We start from the raw sequence: 23,196 nt of genomic DNA, 5'->3' as shown, positions 1-23,196 counted from the left end.
ATAACTTATTAATGGAAATTTCCTACCCAAGGCCATGTAGAGCACCTCTATAGAGAATCCTTCACACTTTTGTATGATTGATACTTGTCATGTTGGGCAGTGTTCAGCCTGTGCAACAGTATACAGCCACAGAACTACATATGAAAAACTCACTACATTGTTCTTGCCTAAGTAAGCCTTACCTGAACAACCCATACCCTTCCTTCCACTTTAGGTGAATTTTTATTGTCCCCCATTTTGACAAAAGTTCCTTCAACTGTCTTGTATTTTAACCTGTTTCCTTATTTGCATTTGTTTGTACAATTTTTTCTTGCTTCTCTGCAACTAAAGATAGTTGAGGTCAGATAATGTTTCATGCAGCAACACCATGTAGTTATAAAGGTAATGATAACCGTTAAGATAAAAAATAATGATAATACTAGACAACATTTATTAAGCTTTCACTATGTGTCAAGCACAAACTACTCTGAATGGATTTTATTTAATGCAACAAAAGCTGTCTGCATTAAAGACAATTACTATTTTATTTTATAAAGAAGAAAACTAGAACCCATCAAAGTTAAGCAACTTGCCCCACGTCAAACTATTAGTAAGAGTTTGAGTGAATGAGTCAATTAAAAAAAAATTAATACATTATACACAGCACATTCTTTGGAGCCTGTAATTCAATTTAAATAAATGCAGCTTCCTAGACTATGAGTTTATTGATAGTAGGATTCTTAATCATTACTATTTGAATCCACAGCATGGTGTACTTTATATGTGCTTAATTATTTAGGGGATAAGTGAGTGATGAATAGAGTATGGATTATTTCAGCTATGCATTCGACCCCACTTTTTAATGACTTGCAGGACAGCCTGCTCTGTACTGAGGGTTGTTTTCTTTTTTCAACCAGGGTACCTGAAGGATTCTTCTATAGATAAAGAAACTGTGACTCAATACACTGTGATTTACTCAAGGCCGCATTACTAAGAGCAAATGGTCACAGGATTACAATCAAGATCTTTTACACTTCCAATTCAGAGAAACTTTCCTTATGCCCTTCCATCTAGTAGCTGTTATATTGCACACTTTTCCATATACTACATGAAATCCTGAAAGGCAAGAGGATGGGGTATGGGTGTCTTTGGGAAACTCCCTACCAATACTCTTTCTGAGTAGAGCTGACTGCAGGTTTTTGGGGAGTGTTTAGATCAACAGGCCTGAGGACCCAGGCTGAGGCCACTGGTCCTATTAGGCATTAAGATTTTCAGAGTGACATCCTGGCTTCATTTCCTAAATGCATGCAACTTGAGATATTATTACTGTTTAAAATTAATTGACAAAAGAACACACTTCTGATCATCTGCATTGCCTGGGGGAGAATAATAGAGCAGAGATTTCTACTCCCTGTTTCTTGGGATTTCACTAAATGGAGCATGCATTCAAAAAATGGAGAGAAAAAAGAAAAGAGAAGGAAAGAGAAGAAGCAGGAAAAGCAGGGGAGGATGTTGGAGGGACTCATTTCCAGGGCATAGAGTCATTCCAAGATATCATAAGCAGCAAATTAAACGATCCTTCAGCAAGAATTTTGACAAGGAAATTTCATTAGGGATTTAAATCTCGATGGAAGCTCAAGTTGCTGCATTAAGATATGAAAATTGTGCAAATATTGCTCCTTAGAATAATGTTTGCTGCAGGTCATTGAGTTTCAGGCAATGAAAGTTAGATTGATAAATGTCATATTGAAAATAACTAGAGGAAGGAAGGGCGTAGGGACGAAAGGAAAGAGTCCCACAGTTGGAAGCTCAGGCCCTAAAGCCATTTGGATTATAAATTAGATCCCAGCATCAACTAGCTGTGTGACCTTGGAGGAAGTTTATTTAACATCTCTGCGGCCTAATTTGTTCATCTAGAAACTGTGATCAAATGCCAGTAACTCTGCTGGACGATGATTATGAAAGTTTGATGAGATAATCTAGGTAAAGCCCTTTGGCTCCGTGCCTGACACATGTAAACTCTAAACATGTCAGCATGATGATGGTGAAGAGCAAAGGATGTGGGCTAATATTCATCTGGAAATGACCTCTTGTCAATCATGGTAATAGATCCCTATAGGTAGTTTTATTGGTATTATTCAGATAATAAGACTGAGATTCAGGGGTTTAATAAATCTGCCAAGGTCACAAAGGAATACTGATTCCATTAGAATCATGCCCACGCTTATATATCTCCATGTTTTTCTCCCTCACTAGCTTTGGGGGGCTCAGAGCTAAACTCAGTTTGTACACCTTGAAGTGAAGTGAAGTCGCTCAGTCGTGTCCGACTCTTTGCGACCCCATGGATTGTAGCCTACCAGGCTCCTCCATCCATGGAATTTTCCAGGCAAACAGGGCTCGAACCTGGGTCTCCTGCATTGTAGACAGACACTTTACCATCTGAGCCACCAGGGAAGTCCTTGTACACCTTAATATGAACATAATCTGACCAATAGTGGTCCTCTGTGGGTCTCAGATCAAAAGTATTTGGGGAAAGAATAAGTGATTGCATAAGTCAATGGATGTATTTGTGGATGAATGGGAGATAAATGCTTTGCCTATTTAAACTGTCTCAGGGACTCATCTATAGGTTTCTCCAAGTTTTTTAGTTTAGCTTTTTCTTTTTTTTAATTTCAAGGTGTATGTTCAGTACCCTCAAGATGGCTGTTCTCCATGCATCCTCTGCTCAACCAATGTCTGTTTCACCTATACTCTCATGACTGATGTTCTTACACACTTGCCCAGGCCTCACGTAATGATTGTTCTAGCTTTAGATCAGAATGTCTCCACTCTGATATCTTATTCAAAGAGCAGTAAGGAACACATGCTGCTCTACTGGTTTACCTGGTAACCAATGAGCCAACCTGAGGTCAGTTCCCCTTATAACTGGTAATACTCTCTCCCATTCCCCTCAGTTCAGTTTACGTGCTCAATCATATCCAACTCTTTAAGACCCCATGGACTGCAGCACGCCAGGCTTCCCTGTCCATCACCAGCTCCCAGAGCTTGCTCAAACTCATGTCCATTGAGTCGGTGATACCATCCTACCATCTTATCCTCTGTTGTCCCCTTCTCTTCCCACCTTCAGTCTTTCCCATCATCAGGGTCTTTTCCAATGAGTCAGTTCTTTCCATCAGGTGGCCAAAGTATTGGAGTTTCAGCTTCAGTCCTTCCAATTAATATTCAGGACTGATTTCCTTTAGGATTGACTGGTTTGATCTCCTTGTAGTCCAAGGGACTCTCAAGAGTCTTCTCCAACACCACAACTCAAAAGCATCAATTCTTTGGCACTCCACTTTCTTTATGGTCCAATTCTCACATCCATACATGACTACTAGAAAAACTATAGCTTTGACCAGATGGATCTATGTTGGCAAAATAATGTCTCTGCTTTTTAATATGCTGTTAGGTTGGTCATAGCTTTTTCTTACAAGGAGCAAGTGTCTTTAATTTCATGACTGCAGTCACCATCTGCAGTAATTTTGGAGCCCCTAAATATAAAGTCTATCACTGTTTCCCCATCTATTTGCCATGAAGTGATGGGACTAGATCCCATTATCTTTGCTTTTTGAATATTGAGTTTTAAACCAGCTTTTTGACTCTCTTAATTTGCTTTCATCAAGAGGGTCTTTAGTTCCTCTTCACTTTCTGCCATAAGGGTGGTGTCATCTGCATATTTTGATTCCAGCTTGTGTTTCATCCACCCTGGCACTGTGGATGATGTACTCTACATATAAGTTAAATAAGCAAGGTGATATTATACATCCCTGACATGCTCCTTTCCCAATTTGGAACCAGTACGTTGTTCCATATCTAGTTCTAACTGTTGCTTCTTGCCCTGTATACAGATTTCTCAGGAGCCAGGTAAGGTGGACTGGTATTTCCATATCTTTAAGAATTTTCCAGTTTGTTGTGAGCCACACAAGCAAAGGGTTTAGTGTAGTTAATGAAGCAGAAGTAGATGTTTTCTATGGAATTCTCTTGCTTTTTCTATGATCCAACAGATGTTGGAAATTTGATCTCTGGTTCCTCTGCCTTTTCTAAATCCAGCTCAAACATCTGGCAGTTCTCAGTTCACATACTGTTGAAGACTAGCTTGGAGAATTTTGAGCATTACTTTGCTAGCGTGTGAGATGAGTGCAACTGTGTAGTAGTTTGAACATTCTTTAGCATTGCCTTTCTTTGGAATTGGAATGAAAACTGAACTTTTCCAGTTCTGTGGCCACTGCTAAGTTTTCCATATTTGCTGTCATATTGAGTGCAGCACTTTCACAGCATCATCTTTCAGGATTTGAAATAGCTCAGCTGGAATTCCATCACCTCTGCTAGCTTTGTTCATAGTGATGCCTCCTAATGCCCAGTTGACTTCGCATTCCATGATGTCTGGCTCTAGGTGAGTGATCAAATCATCATAGTTATCTGGGTCATGAAAATTTTTTTTTTTGGATAGTTCTTCTGTGTATTCTTGCCACCTCTTCTTAACATCTTCTGCTTCTGTTAGGTCCATACCATTTCTGTCCTTTACTATGCCCGTCTTTGCATGAAATGTTCCCTTGGTATCTCTAATTTTCTTGAAGAGATGTCTAGTCTTTCCCATTCAATTGTTTTCCTCTATTTCTTTGCATTTATCTCTTGGGAAGCCTTTCTTATCTCTCCTTGCTATTCTTTGGGACTCTGCATTCAGATGGATTTATCTTTCCTTTTCTCCTTTTTTCTGTTTCTCCTTCTCTCACTTCTTTTCATTTCTCAGCTATTTGTGAGGCCTCATCAGACAACCACTTTGCCTTTTTGCATTTCTTCTCTCAACAAAGTCTTCTGCCAAGTCCCGTTCACCATCTGACACATAGGGTGGAGGCCTCACTCTTAGGCCCTGCTTTAAATATTAAACCATTCATTAAACCATTGATTTTTTTTTCTTTTTTTATAGACTCTGAGGTTGTCTTTTCTTTGGTCTTGAAGCTGGGCAAGCATAAGCCTTGCAGGCCTCTTTTAATGCAGCCCAACACAGGGCACTCTATCATTCTGATTCACTTAATGATGTATCATTTTACAGAAAACAAAATAAAAAGGAAAAAAAACCCCACATACTTCTATAACCCCAAAACTTAAAATTCCCTTTTAGCATTATGGTGTGTTTTTTCCCCCTACCTTTGGACAAAGGGAAGTCCTTACTGCAATCTTGAATGAAAATATTTTTCTATCTTGCTGTTTCACTTAATAGGACTATTTCATACAGTTCTTATTTTAATGATAATTTATTAGAACACAATCAATATGCCATATGATGTTCTACTTAAACATAATTTTTAAACTGTCTATTTTCTCACCATTTTAAATATGGTTGCCTTAAATATTTTTATGTATATAGTGTCAACTGCAAATTGGCACTTGCCAAGAGCGATGCCAATAACTGAACAACAAGAGCATTTGACAACTGCCCCTGCTGAGCCTGAACCCTGCGCTGCTATAGCTGTTGACCTTCAATGCCCCCTGAAGGAGCTCAGGGTGAAGGGAGGTGCTCTGTGCTCCAGGAAAATCTGCTGGGACAGGTCTTCAGGTAGTTAGATGTTTTTAGGAATAGCTTTTATGATCTCAGTCCTTGCATTTCCTCATATCTAGAAAGGCACCAAATCCCTTCATGGTAACATCAGATCCTCCTGGCTAGCAGAAAACCTTTTATTAAAATGGTTAAAATGAGTGCTTAATGGTATTGAACTCCCCCTTCACCAAAACCTTATATATTGACCTTTCTCCCACTGCCTTTTTGGAGTAGTCTCTCAGAGCTGAGGGGCTGCCTCCCAGACTGCAGTCCTCATTTTACCCCCAATAAAACTTAACTAGCAACTCTCAAGTTGTGCATCTTTTTTCAGTCGGCAGCAGGACCAAGGTTTTCAGCGTTAGTGACTGATCACAGGATCATTTTTCTTTTAGGAGCACACAGTCCTCATGAAGAAGAAAGTCAAAATTTTACATAACCTCCTGCTCCTTTCGCCTCTGTAACTCAGCTTGTTCATTGCAAAGTCTGAATCACATAAGTCACATAGTCTCAGAAAGTGGGGACTCACAATATTAGGAACTGGAGCTTATCGCATTCACCCTTGTCCTGCTCTTTGCAATTGCCCAGCCCCTGCAAACCAGCTTAATCATTTCTGTCCATGTATAAAAACCCTGTAACCCCTTTGTTTGGTGCGGAGAGCTTGGAGTGTTGACTCCTCTGGGCCGACCAGCAAATAAACCTGAGTTCTCCAGCTCTCCAAGTGTGGTGCTTGGTTTCTTGAGTACTGGTTTCTGCAACATTTCTGGAGGCCCCGGCGAGATTCCAACCATGACAGCCAGGCTGGTGGCTCAGCCGGGCTGGGGTTGGAGTGGAGAGGCCCCGAGACGAATGAGGAGGAGCACCACCTGATGGTATTCCAGGTTCTCTTTTGGACTGGGGTTCCGACTCTCTGGACAGCCGAGCCCCAAACAGACTCATTGGAGGGATGGACCAACTCACCAGGAATGGCCACAGGATCAGGTAAGGCCCTGGGTCCAGTCCCCAGTGAGGTCCTACCCCAGTGGGTAGAAGAGGAGACTGATCACCTCCTTGGAGCTCCCAGGAAGGGAGTATCAGATAGAGACCTGGGGACTTGGGAAAAGGGAAGCATTGTGATAAGCTCTGAGTGACTGTGTATGCATAATTGCTGATCGAAGAAAGTGAAAGTGAGCTCCACAGTCCTAAGACTATAGAGCCTGAGAAGGTCCAAAACCTGCGGGTCCATGACAACCTCATAAGACTGAAAGGCAGTTGCCAGTCTCTGGGGGATTTGATCCCGCCCTTCGCTGGTCCAGGTCGGTGGTTTATACTGACCTGCCAATGCTAAGAGGCATCTTAAACCTCCCTCGGGAGAGTGACCAGGCAGACAAAAAAAAAAAATGAATGTGAACAAGTGTGTGGCCTGATTCGCCTGTGCTTCAGGCTTGATTGTGTGGCTTCATGGACTTCATGGCTGTGGAGTCCGAGTGGGCCCTATCTTGTGGTTCCGTGGTGGCCTCATGTGGCTCAAGGCAGTGTCTGCCTCTGGGGGGAACCCAATCCCTCCCTGTGAGACAGATCCAGATCAGGGGTTTATACTGATCTGCCAATGCTAAGAGGCACCTACATTCCCCCCAGGGATGCAGCCAAGGGGGGACCTGAATGGTCTGCTCTTTTGAGGGAGCACCCATCCTTGTTTGTCTCTGCACCGCTGACTCGGGGCAGGAAACACAGGGAGGGAGAAATTAATGGTTATTCTGGTTATTCTTCTGTTGACTGACTCCATGAGCCGACATCTAAGAGATTAAATTTTCCTCAAAACACTGCCAGGTAGATTACATTTGTCAACATGGGTGGAAGTTCCTCTAAGCCAACAGTTTTAGATTCCATGATAAAGAACTTTAAGAAGGGGTTTGTAGGGTATTACAGAGTCAAGATGACCCCCAGGAAGCTTCATAACTTATATGAGCTCAACTGGCCATCCTTTGATGTTGGATGGCTGCCAGAGGGCACTCTTGACCTTGCCCACTGTCCAAGTAGTACAGTAGGTAGTCACTGGGACTCCAAGACATCCAGATCAGTTTCCACACATAGACTCCTGGCTTCTAATAACACAGACCCTGCCCCTATGGCAAGATTTAGCACAGTGGACAGGGACAGAGTAGGGTGTTTGTGGTCCAACCACTCAGAAAAAAGAAAGAAGGGGAAAAAAATCTATATTCCAGGGATATCCAGTGGAAGACCCATTGCTACCCCTGCCAAACATTCCCCTGACTACAGAAGCCTCGGCACAGCCAGCACCAGAGCCATTGCCAGACAGTCCACCTCCCTCCATGTCCCCTGCACCACCTCACAAGCAAGACTCCAGCCCCAAGCCAGTACGGAAGCAGCTCTGCTTGGCCGAACAATCTAGCCAGCTGGCCGTGACCCATCAGATGCCACTGTGAGAAGCTCAAGGTCCTCAACAAGTGAACGAGGATGGCTCAGTCCAGCCAGGTTGCTCCATCCTCTATTACCAGCCCTTCAGCACTGCTGATATCCTAAACTGGGAACACCATAACCCATCATACTCTGATAAACCACAGGCTATGACTGACCTCCTAGAGTCCATTTCCCACATCCATCAGCCTACATGGGACGACTGTTGCCAGCTCCTTATGTCGCTCCTGACTACTGAAGAAAGGTGACACATCGCAACAGAGGCCCAAAAATGGCTCCAAGGACAAATCCCCACAGAGGTGTTAGATGTAGAAAGATGGGCACGAGATGCAATGCCCGAGACGAGACCTAATCAGAGTTTCAATACCAGAGAAGGACAAGAAACCCTGGTCACTACCGTAATGTCCTTCTACATGGACTTTGAGCAGGAGCCAAAAAGCCCACCAATATGTCCAAAATTACAACGATAATCCCAAAAGCAGATGAGACTTCCACCAATTTCTATGACAGTTTGTGTGAAGTGTTCCAGACATAGACCCCATTCGATCCTGAGACACACGAGAATCAGCGAATGATTAATGCTGCCTTTGGGGCTCAATCCTGTGCAGACATCCAAGGAAAGCTCCAAAAACTGGAAGGCTTCACTGGGATGAATGCTACACAGCTCCTGGAGGTAGCAAATAAAGTCTTTGTGAACCGAGACCGTGAAGCCCAAAGAGAAGCAGACAAAAAAATGAAACAGAAAGTAGCCCTGCTAGCAGCAGCATTGAGGAGCTCTGACCAAGTGAAACAGACTGTCCTCTCACAGGGAAACGAAGAAGAGACTCCCACTATGCCATGACCAGTGCGCCTATTGCAAAGAGACCGGACACTGGAAGAATGAGTGCCCCCATTGCAGCGGGACATCCAAAGGTTGAAGAAGTTCCGTCAACCCAACAAAGAAAGGTACCAGCCTGAGCCGGCCATCCAAAACCTTACTGGCCTGGCCAGAGCAGAATCAGACTAGGGAAGACTGGGCTCCCTGATCCTGGGCCCCCGGGATCGCACGGTCACGATGAAAGTAGGGGGCCAATCAATGACTTTTATGGTGGCCACCGGAGCTGAACACTCTGTGTCAACCACACCTGTGGCTCCCCTCACAGGCCGAACAGCAACTATTGTTGGGGCCACATGGGACATGGCACCCCACTTATTTTGCAAGGCCTGTTCGTGTCAGCTAGGGAGCCATCTGGTGATTCATGAATTTCTTTACCTACTGGGATGCCCCATTCCCCTGCTGGGTAGAGACTTACTCACAAAGCTGGAGGCACAAATCACCTTTGCCCCTGGAAAGTCTGCGAGCCTCACCCTGGGGAGCCAATCGGCTCTGATGACGGCTGTGACCATGCCCAGGGAAGATGAATGGTGCCTCTATTCCTCAGGAAGGGAACAAATAAATCCCCCAAGACTGTTAAAAGAATTCCCTGATGTCTGAGAAGAGAAGCGGCCCCCAGGTTTGGCCAAAACCTATATCCCCATTGTAGTGGACCTGAGGCCAGGAGCCACTCCTATTAGACAGAAACAATATCCAGTACCACAAGAGGCATGCCTGGGAATTTGGGACCACAGCCAGTGCCTACAAGATGCTGAGATCCTAACTGAATGCCAGTCTCCCTGGAACACTCCAATCTTACCAGTCAGAAAGTCTGGAGGGAATGACTACTGCCCCATCCAGGACCTCCACACCATCACCAGTGCAGTGGTCACTGTCCATCCAGTGGCCCCAAATCCCTACACTCTCCTGAGTCTCTTACCCACTCAGGCAAGCTGGTTCACCTGCCTCCATCTCAGGGACACATTCTTCTGCCTCCAGCTGTCACCAGCCACCCCTTGTTTGCCTTTGAATGGGAAGACCCACTCACTAGGGGCAAGACACAGCTGACTTGGATCCAACTGCCACCAAGGCTTCAAAAACTCACCTACCATGTTTGGTGAAGCCCTGGCTGCAGACCTTGCTGCCTTTCCCAGAGAAACTTTCAACTACCCCCTGCTCCTGTATGTGGATGACCTGTTGCTAGCCAGTCCCACCCAAGGGGGCTGCTGGAGAGGCACCAAAGCCCTATTGGCTCTACTCTCCACCACAGGATACCAGGTGTCAGGGAAAAAGGCTCAGATCTGCAGACAGGAGGTCAAGTATCTCGGGTCTGTCATCACAGAAAAGCACTGGGTGCTCAGACATGAGAGCAAGCAAGCTACCTGCTCAATACCTTGGCGGGACACCAAGAAAGAAGTCCATGAGTTCCTCAGGGCTGCTAGATTCTGCCGGATCTGAATACCAGGTTTCTCTGAAATCGCCAAGCCTTTGTTTAAAGCCACAGCAGGATCTGGTAAGGGCCCCCTGGAGTAGGGACCTGAACAGGAAAAGGCCTTCAAGGAGATAGATGCTCGACCAGTGAGCCAGCATTAGGGCTTCTAGAAGTGACCTGGGACTTTAACCTCTTTGTACATGAGAAAAAGCACACTGCACTGAGGGTTCCCACACAAACAGTTGGGCCATGGCAGTGCCTGGGCGCATAACTGTCCAAATGACTGGATCCAGTGGCCGTGGGATGGCTGCCATGCTTCCGGGCATTAGCTGCCACTGCGGTTTTGGTCAGAGAAGCAGGTGAACTTACTCTAGGACAAAATATAAATGTAAAGGTTCCCCATGGTGTTACTGCCCTGATGAATAGCCAGGGGCATAAGTGGCTGACCAGCTCCAGGATGATTCACTATCAAGGATTGCTTTGAGAAAAACCATGGGTCCAACTTGAGGACTGTGCAGACACTGAACCCTGCCCACCTTTTTACCTATGGAAGTGGGAACCCCTGATTGTAACTGTTAGGAGGTCATAGATGAAATTTATTCATGCAGGCTGGACTTGACAGACATTCCCCTCCAGAACCCAGAACTGGAACTGTTCACTGACGGAAGTAGTTTCATCCAAGATGGGCAATGCAAAGCAGGTTATGCCATAACAACTGATGAGATAGTGAAGGCTGAGGCATGCCACAAGGGTGGTCAGCACAATGGGCTGAGCTATGGACACTCGCCCAAGTGCTAAGGCACGCCGAAGGGACACGAGTCAACATCTATACTGATTCAAAGTATGCCTTTGCTACTTTACATGTTCATGGAGCCATTTATTAAAAAAAAAAAAAAATGTGTGTGGGGGGGGCTATTGACAGCAGGGGGAAGAGAGATTAAAAACAAACAAACAAAAATCCTTCAGCTGTTAGCAGCAGTCTGGAAGCCTTCCCAAGTGCCAGTCATACATTGTAAAGGCCATCAGCAAGGAACTGATCCAATCAGCAAAGGAAATGGGTTGGCTGACCAGACAGCCAAGGAGGCAGTGACCCAACCCAGCCCCACAGTGGACCCCAATTCAATCTTCAACGTCCTCTTGGCACCAGAATTGCCTCCATCTCCAAGAGATACCAAGGAAGAAGATCAATGGGCTCTAAATAAGGGAGGAATATTTAAAAAACAAAAACAAAAACAAAAACAAAAGAGGGCTGGTGGAAGCTCTGAAACCAAAGACTCTTTGTCCCCAGCAATATAGCAGCCTAGCTGGTAAAACAACACCATGAGACAGCTCATTTAGGAAAAACTGAGCTGGAAAGCTTACTGAGCGGTGACTATTTCACTCCTGAGCTCCCAACCCTGTGCGCCCAGCTTAGCGCTAGATGTGTGACTTGTGCACAAAATGCCAGCCAAGGACCAAGACCCAGCCCAGGGTGCAGACAGTTGGGACACCGCCATTTGAAGGTCTAGAAGTGGACTTTACTGAAGGCAAGCCCTACAGGGCTGTAATATTTACTTATGATAGTCTGCATGTACTCGGGATGGGCTGAAGCCTATCCCACGTGCACTGAATGGGCATGAACAGTGGCCAAGGCCCTGCTAAGAGACATAATCCCCAGATATGGGCTGCCTCTCTCCATAGTGTCTGACAATGGGCCAGCTTGTGTGTCTGAGATAATCCAGAGTTTATCCAGGACACTGGGAATCAAATGGAAGCTTTATAGCCCTTACAGGCCACAGAGCTCAGGGAAAGTTGAACACATGAATCGGACCCTCAAGACTACATTAGCTAAACTCTGGCAGGAGACCCAGTTATCTTGGCTCGACATGTTACCCCTAGCCTTACTCCAAGCCCAATACACCCTGAGATCCTCAGGCTACTTTCCCTTTGAGATCTTATATGGGAGAACACCCCCAGTGATAGGAAAACTCAAGGGAGACCCCCAACAACTAGCTGACCTGGAGATGTCCTGACACCTCCAGGCCCTGGGAAAAGTCTTCCACCATATCACCCAAGAAATCTTAGAAAGGCCACCCATTCTTTTGGGCAATTGGGTTCATCCCTATCAGCCAGGAGATGAGGTATGGGTAAAAGACTGGAAAAAGGAACCGCTTCAGCCAGTTGGGACAGGCCTCACATGGTCATCCTGGCAACCCCTACTGCTATTAAAGTTACAGGCGTCATCCCTTGCATCCACCACACCAGAGTCAAGAAGGCAGTGGCTTCCTGTGGTGCGGACACCTGGAAAACAGTTCGGGACCCCAAAAATCCCCTTAAGGTCTGGTTCCAAAAACAACAGCCGTCAGCCATGAAGGAAGCTGAGCCCTGCTGTAGTCACTCCAGAAGCTGACTAGTTAAAGGACAGCAGAAGCTTGAGGATTCTTCAGCCTTGCTCCAGCCACACTCCAGCAGCTGGCTGGTCAATGCATGGTGGAAGCTTGAGGATCTGATTATCAAAATATAGATGGATTCTCATTGTCAACTCTGGCCTCTGTCACTGATTGGTATTATTGCTGTGCTCTTCACTACAGGACTAGCTTCAGTAGCACTCCAGGACTGGCATTTGGGTCAGAAGCTGTGGTTAGCTGTCTGTTATCTCACAGTAGTGGGAAGCCTCATTCTTATTAGATGTCTCTTATGATTGATTCTCCCTACTTAACTAAATTGCTCACAGTATAGTTGACCCCTCTTCAAAACAGGCTCAGTTGCTGTAGCCGTGGCCACCCAAATATGGGGAGAAAACTTTCTGTTAGTGCTCAGTTATCTGTTATGTGCAGGCTGCTTGCAGCCTTCTGGTGTCCCTTGCTGTAACAGATGGTGCCGGTCCTTATCCATCATGTACCTGTCAACATTACAGTCAACCCTTGGAAAATCACTTACTTAACCATTAGCTAGAACAATGTATAGATGGCCAATCCTGTAGGCCAATCACCTACTGCCTTCATAATCAGGAGATGCATGTCCAGAGGTCTGGGTGCCAAAAATGCTTTCCAGTTATACTCCTCACTGCCACTATCTTCCCTCCACCAGAGGATCCAGACCCCAGGCGGTATCCCAACACCATGGCATTGCCAACATGCCACTGTGCCTCCACCTACCCCCAAATGCCACACAGATGTTACAACCCAGACCAAGTGTCTGTCTGCCAAATAAACGGAAAAACCTATTGGACAGGAACAATAATGCAGACAAACGAAATCATGGATGATCTTTGCTCTAAAAAATCAGGCTCTGCCTGCTGGCTGTATGACCCAGGTTCCAGAGTTAACTCCCTCTTAGACCCTCGTCTGTACCCGGTTATCAATGCAAGTCTTTGCCTTCTTAATGACACCAGCGCCGAGCTGCCCAGGGATTGCTGGCTTTGCTTACCCTTAGGAGCTACAAAGTACTTAGCTACACCAGTACCAGGAAATAATGCAGCAGCCATGGGAACTCCTATAGATCCCCCCCTACAAGAGCCAGTCTTAAGGGCAATTGAGTTAACTCAGAAGGCTCCAGAATGCTTTACAAATGATGGAGGGACTGAACCTGTAGGCAATTTAACCAGGAACAAATGTAATCAAACTTTAAAAGGTGAGTGGCTCACTCATCCTCCCACAAACACAATATGGTGTTGCCCCCATCAAGGCCTCTTTGTGGGACAGCTGTTTACTTATGTCTACTGGTCAATTGGAGGGGTATCTGCCCCTTAGCTTTCCTCATTCCCCGGATGAATATTGTCCCTACCAACCAGACTGTCACTGTTACTCTGACAGCACACATGTAGTCAGAAAGAGCCATCAAGTTTATACCCCTACTAGTTGGCCTGGGAATTACGGCTGGGATAAGTATGGGAATAGGAGGGATTGTTTCATCAACCACCTTCTACCATACACTATCCAAGGACTTCACAGACGACATTGAAAGAGTGGCCAAATCATTAGTGGCCTCACAGGACCAACTAGATTCCCTGGCTGAGGTGAGTTTACAGAATAGGAGAGGGCTAGATGCACCGACAGCTGAAAAGGGAGGACTCTGCCTCTTCTTGAATGAAGAATGCCGCTTTTATGTAAACCAATCAGGAATAGTTAGCGACATGGCCCAACAGCTAAGGGAACAAATCATCAAAAGGAGAGAGGGACTAGCAAACGCCTGGGATAACTGGAACAATATCTGGAGCTGGGCATCGTGGCTTTTCCCTTTAACCAGTCCTCTCTTCATGTTCTTTGCAGCGCTCCTTTTTGGCCCTTGTATGCTCAACGCTATTACCCAGTTCATAACCTCTCAAATTGAATCCATAAAGTTACAAATGATAATAACTCAATATAGCCCCCTAAATGAAGGGGAGCTCTGAATGTCCTACCAAAACATGAGATGATGCTTTCTACAATGAGTGATAGAAGCATCAAGAGGAGGGAGTGAAGAGGAAAAGTTAAAATCTTACAAAACCTCCTGCTCCTTCTACCTCTGTAACTCAGCTTGCTCCTTGCAAAGTCCGGATCACATAGGCCATGTAGTCTCAGAAAGTGGGGACTCACAATGCTAGGAATTAGGCCTTATCTCACTCACCCTTGTCCTGCTCTTTGCAATCGCCCAATCCCTGCAAACCTGCTCAATCATGCCTGTCCATGTATAAAAACTCTGTAACCCCTTTGTTCGGAGCTCAGAGCTTGGAGGCTTAACTCCTCTGGGCCCACAGGCATAAAAAACCTGAATTCTCCAACTCTGAGTGCCGTGCTTGGTTTCTCAAGTCCTGGTTTCTTCAACACGTACAGTGCTCTCATTCGCAACATTTGCAGTGATGGACTATTATGTTTAATAGAATGGCAAAGGTTTTATTAGATTGTATAAAGAAAGGTTATTTTACCTACTTTGTTCTGCATGCAAGCCCTGCTCCAGTACCCTGTACCGAACAGGTATTCTACAGCTATATAGGAAAAGAAAAAAGGAAGGAAGGGAGGGAGGCAGGAAGACAGGGGGCATAGGTAAGAAAGAAAATAATAAAAAGAAGAAAGGAAAAAGGAAAATAAAAGGGAAGGAAAGAGAAGGGAAGAAAAAGGAAGAAGGAAAGAGGAAAAAAAAAAGAAAACTAAGTACATCAAAGTGGATAAAAAGAAAATGAAATCAACAAACCCATTCTTCTTTTTATGCTTTCTAATGCAACAAATACATGTCTCCAGCCACAATCATACCCTTTAGACATCAGCTGAGCAAGTGGCTAAAACTACAAGATAGAAAAGACACCACACACTCCAGTAACTGTCCCCTACCTGGGAAACTCCTAGAGACCAGAGCCTCACATTGCAGAGAACAGAGATCAACCATGGCCAGCTTGGTTACTGGCTTTTAGGCAGTAACCTTTTCTTTATGGGAGCTAAATTTGCTAAGAAAAGAATAGTTAATGCTGTATGGTGGCAGCTTGCCTTGTCAAGATAAAACATAAGCAAATTGAATTACACAAAAATTTTCTTTAAAAAAATACTCTGTTTACTCAGGGAAACGTACTTAAAAATTCAGGGTTGGGGGGCAATAAAAATAAGCACTTGGAAAAGTGTTGAAGGATGGCTTAACATGTTCATTATACAGCAACCTGCACATTCACAGACAGGGTGACCACTGGCTGCCATCAATACATGGTATTTTGCTAGTTTATGTTATGCATGTTTGGTATTCAGGAAACCAAAACATTGCTTTTACAATCTGAAAATGCTGTCATTATCTTCACTGAACTAAACTGCTGATTCAATAAAAGTCCCTTTCTTAGTGGTGATTCAACTGTAGCAGTCACTGAAAGATCAGATTATTAACAGATAAAGGAAAAATTTCACATTTGACTAGAACTGAGCATATTCGTGTAGAACATTATTTTTTACTCCACAGAGACAGAAATAAATGGCAATATTTCTTAGCAGCAAATTGTCTTCTTTCATGAACGGAAAAAAAAAAATTTGTTGTTGGTACTGTAATCGCTGATATGCGAATAGGGTTGCTAAAAAAAGGGTTTTCACAGTTAGTCTGAAAACTTCTTATTTAATTTTATATGTATATTTCCTTACATTAGGAAGGTTAAAGTTAATAGGGTTTAATGTTTTCACAAATTACCAACCAGAAGGTAAGAAGCAGTATGACATAACAGTTCTCTTAACACTCTTTTGGATAAATAATAAGGTCTTTGATGTTTCTATATCCTAGTTTGCATGATAGAGTGGCAGGAAGGGAGCCTGAAAGCTAAGGGAGCAGGAGTTTTTGCAGTTCCCATGGGAGGATAGCAGTGGAGATGAATCTGGAAACCAGGCTCCATCCCCGGAGAAGACCTACACCTCAGCAGAGATAGTTCTGAACAAACCTTGAAGGTGGACGCCTGTCCCCAGCTCCCACCCTCGGCAGCATTTGGAGACACAAAACTGAGGTCCGGTGGTCAGTGAGTTAGCAACTGTGACTCCGAGCTTTATATTGTGTTAGAGACAGAAGAAAAATGCATGACCTACTTGGATCCGATAAGATGGAATCAGTTTTCGGCAGAAATTGATCACAACGGACTCCTTGGTAGCCTTCTTTGCACCTGAGAAAAGGGATAAATGACAAACATACGCATGTGGTTGTGAAAGGTTCGAGATTTCAACGAGCAAAATAGCCACCAATTACATCACCATGAGAACAGTACATTCATGCTTTTGTGATGCTCGGCTCAATCTAACATTGACAGATGGATTCTAGAGTCTTATGTCTGTGGGGGGAAAAAAAGCAACAGCAGCACCACCTTTCTTTTGTAGTTTTATAGGTAATATCTAGTGAACAAACAACTGCAATTTAAGATGCCCTCATGGTTTATGAATAATTGTTATCCTCATACTATAATTCTGCAGTTTTCTTTATGCAACATACTGGTCTCTAAAAGACTGCAAATGCTCTTTCAGAAAGCATCATATTACAAGTGTTATTTTTCTAATAAAAAATCATTTTCTAACATAATTGATCAAACATTATCGGTAGATCTGGCCTAATGTTCATTTTCCTCATGTTTTCCTAGTTTGTTCATTTGCTAATTTTACTTTTATTTTTTACTTAGCAATTTTTCCAGTCAGTGCCGCCTAACTGCTGGGCCAGAAATAACAGCATTTATTTCAGATCTGGCCAAATCGGAAAAGTATCTATCTCTACATGAAAGGTCTCTGCGTTTTCTCTAAACTCACATTTTTCTCTCCTCATTTTTCTCTTTTATATTCAGCAAACAAGTGCACGCTTCCTGCAAGGCGTTGTCCAGGGAAACTTTCCTAAGGCAGGTGCAATTTGGAGGTGAGATATTTACCTGAAAGCCGTTGCAGTGAGGCATGTCTAGGCAGCCCTGCCTGTCCACGGTCTTTGCTCAATCAAGGCTGGTTGGCCGTCTCAGGACAGTATTGGCTCATCAGCTGACAGTTCAAGGAACAATGCAGCTGAGGCCCCACTCGCCTGCCTCTGAACAATTGGTGTAAGCAAGGAGGCGGCATTTAGTGCACACGCTTGAAGCTTAATCTGTCATGCCCAAGTTAAGCAGATAGGCATCCATTGGTGCTCCTGGGATGAATCTGTCCTACTTACTGAGGAGGAAATTGTGCTGCTGGCATAAAAAGCAGATTTAAAAAACAATCCTCTGGTTGTTAGAGATCTATGAAATCGACAAAAGAATTCAAAGAGACCATTCTGTCAGAGACAGGAGCCGTGGATTCTTTCTCTAGAATACGCTTTGTTTTCTGAGTGTAATAAACTCTTAGATAAGGTCTATGGCAGTTGGAGCTATCACAGTGAAAGGCACCCAGGTAATTTTGCCACCTTTCACTGTGAGCTAAAGTGGAATAAAGGTAATGAGGCAGGCTCTCTTTAGCACCTTTTCAAACCTGGCACACTGGAGTGTGTTTGGTAATTTTCCCTATAGACTGAGAACAAAGACTTCTGATACGTGGACACTTCAAATACCCAACAGGCTATGAAGAGAATTTGTTTAAGCAGACACATATTTTCATAAACTTTAAGAAATTCATTTACTGCACTTGAAATTAAGCAGGCATATTACTGATTCAATAATTGTACAAAGTCAGAAAATACTTAAGATAGAAGCACATTTGTGATGAAAAAATAAATTTCTGTTCTCTGAAGCTGCCCTAACATCATCATCTTTATTCAGAATTACTTGATCCACAGTGTTTTAATTCTAATTTTCCTTAATGATGAGTTAGGTGCTAGGTGCTTGCATGCATTCACTTCTGAGGACTTTATTTCCAACATATGTGGGAGATTTTAAGCACACTTCATTCTTTGTATCTTAATTTAATACGACAATGGTATCCTAGGGAGATTGCTGCTTTTAAGGGGAAGTGCTTTTGTCTTGTTTTGCTTTATAAGGAGTATTTGTGTGTGGAAAAGAAAATAAGGAAAGATGTTTGACACTGTTCTAGTCTTCAACTGGTTTGCTGTGGCTTTGAGCTCACTCTGAAGTGCTCAGGCCTCATGGGTTACCATGAAAATTGGACAGTGCGTGGCTTCACCCTGCCTTCCTATCAGCCTGCTGTAGATAATAAGGTGTGATGAGATTGAAGTAGCCTGGCTCAAGTTCGGAAACCCACCAAGGGCTGTGTGACTAGGTAGAGGCAAGCTCTGCTCCTTTGTTAAGGTGGCGATGTATCCCTGCTAATTGGTGCTGGGTTTTAAGAAATAACAAATTAAAGTTTCCACTTAAAAATCACGCATGTCACCTTGATAAGTTCAAATCCATCCAGATATGAAGACAAAATATGCCTAGCTGGTAAAGTCAGTGAGGTGGATTGAATTTATGACACTATTAAACACATAAAGCAAAGGGAAAAACGTCTTAGGATGCACCTCTATTGCATAGATTGAGTTTGGCAGACCTTCTGACAGTGTGATACACAGCGTATCTTTTCGAGAAATATCACGGCATGTTTGTTGTGGTTTGTGTTAGTTGCGGGGAGGGGTGAATTTTGAGACTGCTTTTTAAGATTTTTGCTCTCTTGAGAGATACAGGTATAAGAACAAAAGAAATTCATATAATAAAAGTTCTTTCTGCTTGTTCATCTTAGTAAAGCATGATGGAATTAATAAAATTTTAAAAGTACATATGTAATCTTTAATGGTAAATACATTTTTTAAGCATATATCTTGCCTTAATCAGGTTGAAAAGTGGAAGTGAAGGTTGCTCAGTTATAATCAGGTTAATACTCTATCATTTTTCTACTATGCATTGGTTCAAAGCTCCACTGAATTCATTCACTCTTGTTCTCTGAATTTATTTATCCCTGGAAAGCCTTGCATCATGATAGCAATTTTATTAAAATATATCAACGTTCCCTGGTGTTCTTACACATAAGCCTTTTTGTTTTCTTCCTACAGCTAGATGGCCAAAAAGTAGGCTCAGAATAGGGAATACAGCCACAGTGGATAAACAGGTGTGTAAACAAAATGGGAAGAGTCTTACTGTCAGCAGAACAACCACAGTGTAAACTCAATCTCCCCTGGAGAAAGAAATGGCAATCCACCCCAGTATTCCCACCTAGGAAATCCCATGAACAGAGGAGCCTGGCAGGCTACAGCCTATGGGGTTACAAAAGAGTTGGACAAGACTTAGCAGCTGAACAACAATGAAAACCCTGAATAGGGGAGACTGGCTCCTGGCAATGAAGTGACAGAAAGAAATCGCAGATTCTGAGCCAGGTTTAAAATGTCAGCAAAGTGTCTCTCCTGGTGAGTTTCGGGGCCAGGCCCCTCACTTTCTACAGTGATAGGGCCAGTAGTATGGTTTCAAACGCAGACTTCACTTTCCTATTCAATACATCCTTCTAGTTTGGCCCTCATCCCCCTCCCACTTATTCAGCTATATCTATAATAACAAGCCACCCGTTCTATTCATTTCCTTCTTATACACAGTCCCTGAAGAAAAGCCCAGCTTTAGAGAAAAGCTTTAAAAGGCAATCTTTGGACAAAGGAGAAGAGAACAAACTGACAAAGATGAGAAATTACAATATGCATTTTTGTCAGCTAGAAGCAAATACTTGATTTGTCTTGGGTGTTTAAACAGATGCAATGAAACTAGCACTCAACCTGGGTGCAGAAAACCCCCGCAAAGAGATTTTTTTTTAATGTTTAGCTCAATTGCTGATGTTCCCACAAGAATGGGCATTCTTTGGCCAGCAAAACGTGGTTACCTCGGCCATCAGCCCACATGGCTAGCTTCAGACCATGCCCATCTGTTTTGTTACAATACTCATGCCAGTTTATTTCCTTGAACTCTTTTCTGAATAGTAACTATTAGAACTAATAATAATAATGACTTCGAGTGAAAATGAAAGAACTCTCACTTGTGACCAACAACCTCGCTACATTTTCAGATTATTCTTCCATTTCTCTCACTCCTGTCAGGAGAGCAAAGCAAAGTAAAACAAAAAACACACAACTGTCCCATTGGGGAACGGTACTATCCATCCTCTGATTTCCTGGTCATTTACTTAGTAATGGGAGATGTGATCATTGCTTCACAGCCTTCTTCTCCACTCGTACTCTGTCTTCACTGCCAGTCTCTGCTATCTACACGGATGGCTCAGCCAACATAAAACTTTCCATCACATCTTCCTCAATTATATCATAATGCTCAGCTGTTGAGTTTATAGCCTTGTTCTCTGTTTAGCATTTGCATGGGTGTACTTTACACAAAAACTGGAAAAGGTCAGTTTTCATTCCAATCCCTAAGAAAGGCAAAGCCAAAGAATGCTCAAACTACCACACAATTGCACTCATCTCACACGCTAGTAAAGTAATGTTCAAAATTCTCCAAGCCAGGCTTCAGCAATAATGAATCATGAAAAACATCTATTTCTGCTTTATTGACTATGCCAAAGGCTTTGTGTGGGTCACAATAAACTGTGGAAAATTCTGAAAGAGACAGGAATACCAGACCACATGACCTGCCTCTTGAGAAACCTATATGCAGGTCAGGAAGCAACAGTTAGAACTGGACATGGAACAACAGACTGGTTCCAAATTGGAAAAGGAGTACGTCAAGGCTGTATGTTGTCACCCTGCTTATCTTCTATGCAGAGTATATCATGAGAAACGCTGGATTGGAAGAAACACAAGCTGGAATCAAGATTGCTGGGAGAAATATCAATAACCTCAGATAAGCAGATGACACCACCCTTACGGCAGAAAGTGAAGAGGAACTAAAAAGCCTCTTGATAAAAGTGAAAGAGGAGAGTGAAAAAGTTGGCTTAAAGCTCAACACTCAGAAAACAAAGATCATGGCATCTGATCCCATCACTTCATGGGAAATAGATGGGGAAACAGTGGAAACAGTGTCAGACTTTATTTTTTGGAGGCTCGAAAATCACTGCAGATGGTGATTGCAGCCATGAAATTAAAAGACATTTAATTTATGACCAACCTAGATAGCATATTGAAAAGCAGAGACGTTACTTTGCCAACAAAGGTCCGTCTAGTCAAGGCTATCGTTTTTCAAGTGGTCATGTATGGATGTGAGAGTTGGACTGTGAAGAAGGCTGAGCACCAAAGAATTGATGCTTTCCTTGGACTGCAAGGAGATCCAACCAGTCCATCCTAAAGGAGATCAGTCCTGGGTATTCTTTGGAAGGACTGATGCTAAAGCTGAAACTCCAGTACTTTGGCCACCTGATGCGAAGAGTTGACTCAGTGGAAAAGACTCTGATGCTGGGAGGGATTGAGGGCAGGAGGACAAGGGGACGACAGAGGATGAGATGGCTGGATGGCATCACCGACTCGATGGACATGAGTTTGGCTGAACTCCGGGAGTTGGTGATGGGCAGGGAGGCCTGGCGTGTTGCAGTTCACAGGGTCGCAAAGAGTCGGACATGACTGAGCAACTGAACTGAAGTGAACTGAACTTTACACAAAGCTACTATATTCCTGTTCTCCACTTTAAACCCTAGGAATGATACCAGGAAGGAAGAAAATGAGCAAGCTCATGTGGTTATTATATTAGATACATTCATTTCAGCCATTTTTATACCTAGAGATCTTCTACTGCACATATTTGCAAAAATCCATTTTACATAATTTACAGAGAGAAATGCATGAAGCTTAGAAATGTTTGCTTCAATTGTGGTATAGGGTCTGGTCTCTGCATGCATTTTAGAGAAATAATGCATGCTTCTTTCTTGGAAACTTGATTTAAACATTAAATTTCAATCAGCAGAAATCAATTAACTTCACAAGAGAAATGGTAGTGAACTGTATGGTTTGTTTCTTGACTGTGGCAACTTTTATTTATAGACAAAAATGTCAATTACTCTTTGATATTACAGGAAAGGAGTCACTTTGTCAGTGATACATAAGTCTGCCAATTTGTAGGGGCCTATTAAACACTGATTTGACAAAATAAAAAACACTCCCTCCAGGTATTCTTCTTTATCTCCTGCCAATTCTCCCCAGCCTCAAAGTCAGCCCTTGGTTAGGCAAAATGGAAAAATCATCAGGCATTTAAACTTTACATTTTAGATGCAGGGTAGTTTGGAGCTCAGCCTGGTTTCCAAATCTGGGATTGGCTATTTACTAGCTGCTTAGCCTTCCTCTACCTTCTTCCTTCTATCTGTAATATGGAGATAACAATAGTAGCTCCCTCCTAGAATTATTATTAGGAATAAACAATACTTGTTGTTTTGGTAAGCACTCAATGCGTGACATTTTTTTTTAATATTCTGTGAATTTGAAATCATCATCCTAGCTATTCAAGTGAAGAAATGGAGGTTCACAAAGGTTAAGCCTCTTGTTTCAAAATCATACAGCCAGTAAGTCTTTGAACAAACTCAACTAGGGTTGACTTTAAAGTCCTTGTTTGATCTGTGGCACTTTCTGGCATTCTTCATGGAAATTGTATAGATACATAAACCACTGTTC

The 23,196-nt window shown here is 43.3% G+C and overlaps 1 protein-coding gene across 4 annotated transcripts in view; it reads right to left on the bottom strand.

Annotated features, from left to right (window-relative positions):
- Nucleotides 1-23,196, bottom strand: part of NRG3 (neuregulin 3) — a 1,235,273-nt gene that overhangs the window by 299,124 nt on the left and 912,953 nt on the right. For all 4 annotated transcript variants that reach the window (XM_060406805.1, XM_060406806.1, XM_042241140.2 and 1 more), the window contains exon 3: nucleotides 16,764-16,837. In XM_060406805.1, the coding sequence (XP_060262788.1) occupies nucleotides 16,764-16,837 (74 nt within the window). The remainder of the gene's footprint in view (nucleotides 1-16,763; nucleotides 16,838-23,196) is intronic.

This window comes from Ovis aries, chromosome 25, assembly GCF_016772045.2.
Source record: "Ovis aries strain OAR_USU_Benz2616 breed Rambouillet chromosome 25, ARS-UI_Ramb_v3.0, whole genome shotgun sequence".
NCBI lineage: Eukaryota > Metazoa > Chordata > Mammalia > Artiodactyla > Bovidae > Ovis > Ovis aries.
The sequence above is the reverse complement of the archived record's forward strand: the minus strand, read 5'-3'. Positions and strand labels throughout refer to the sequence as shown.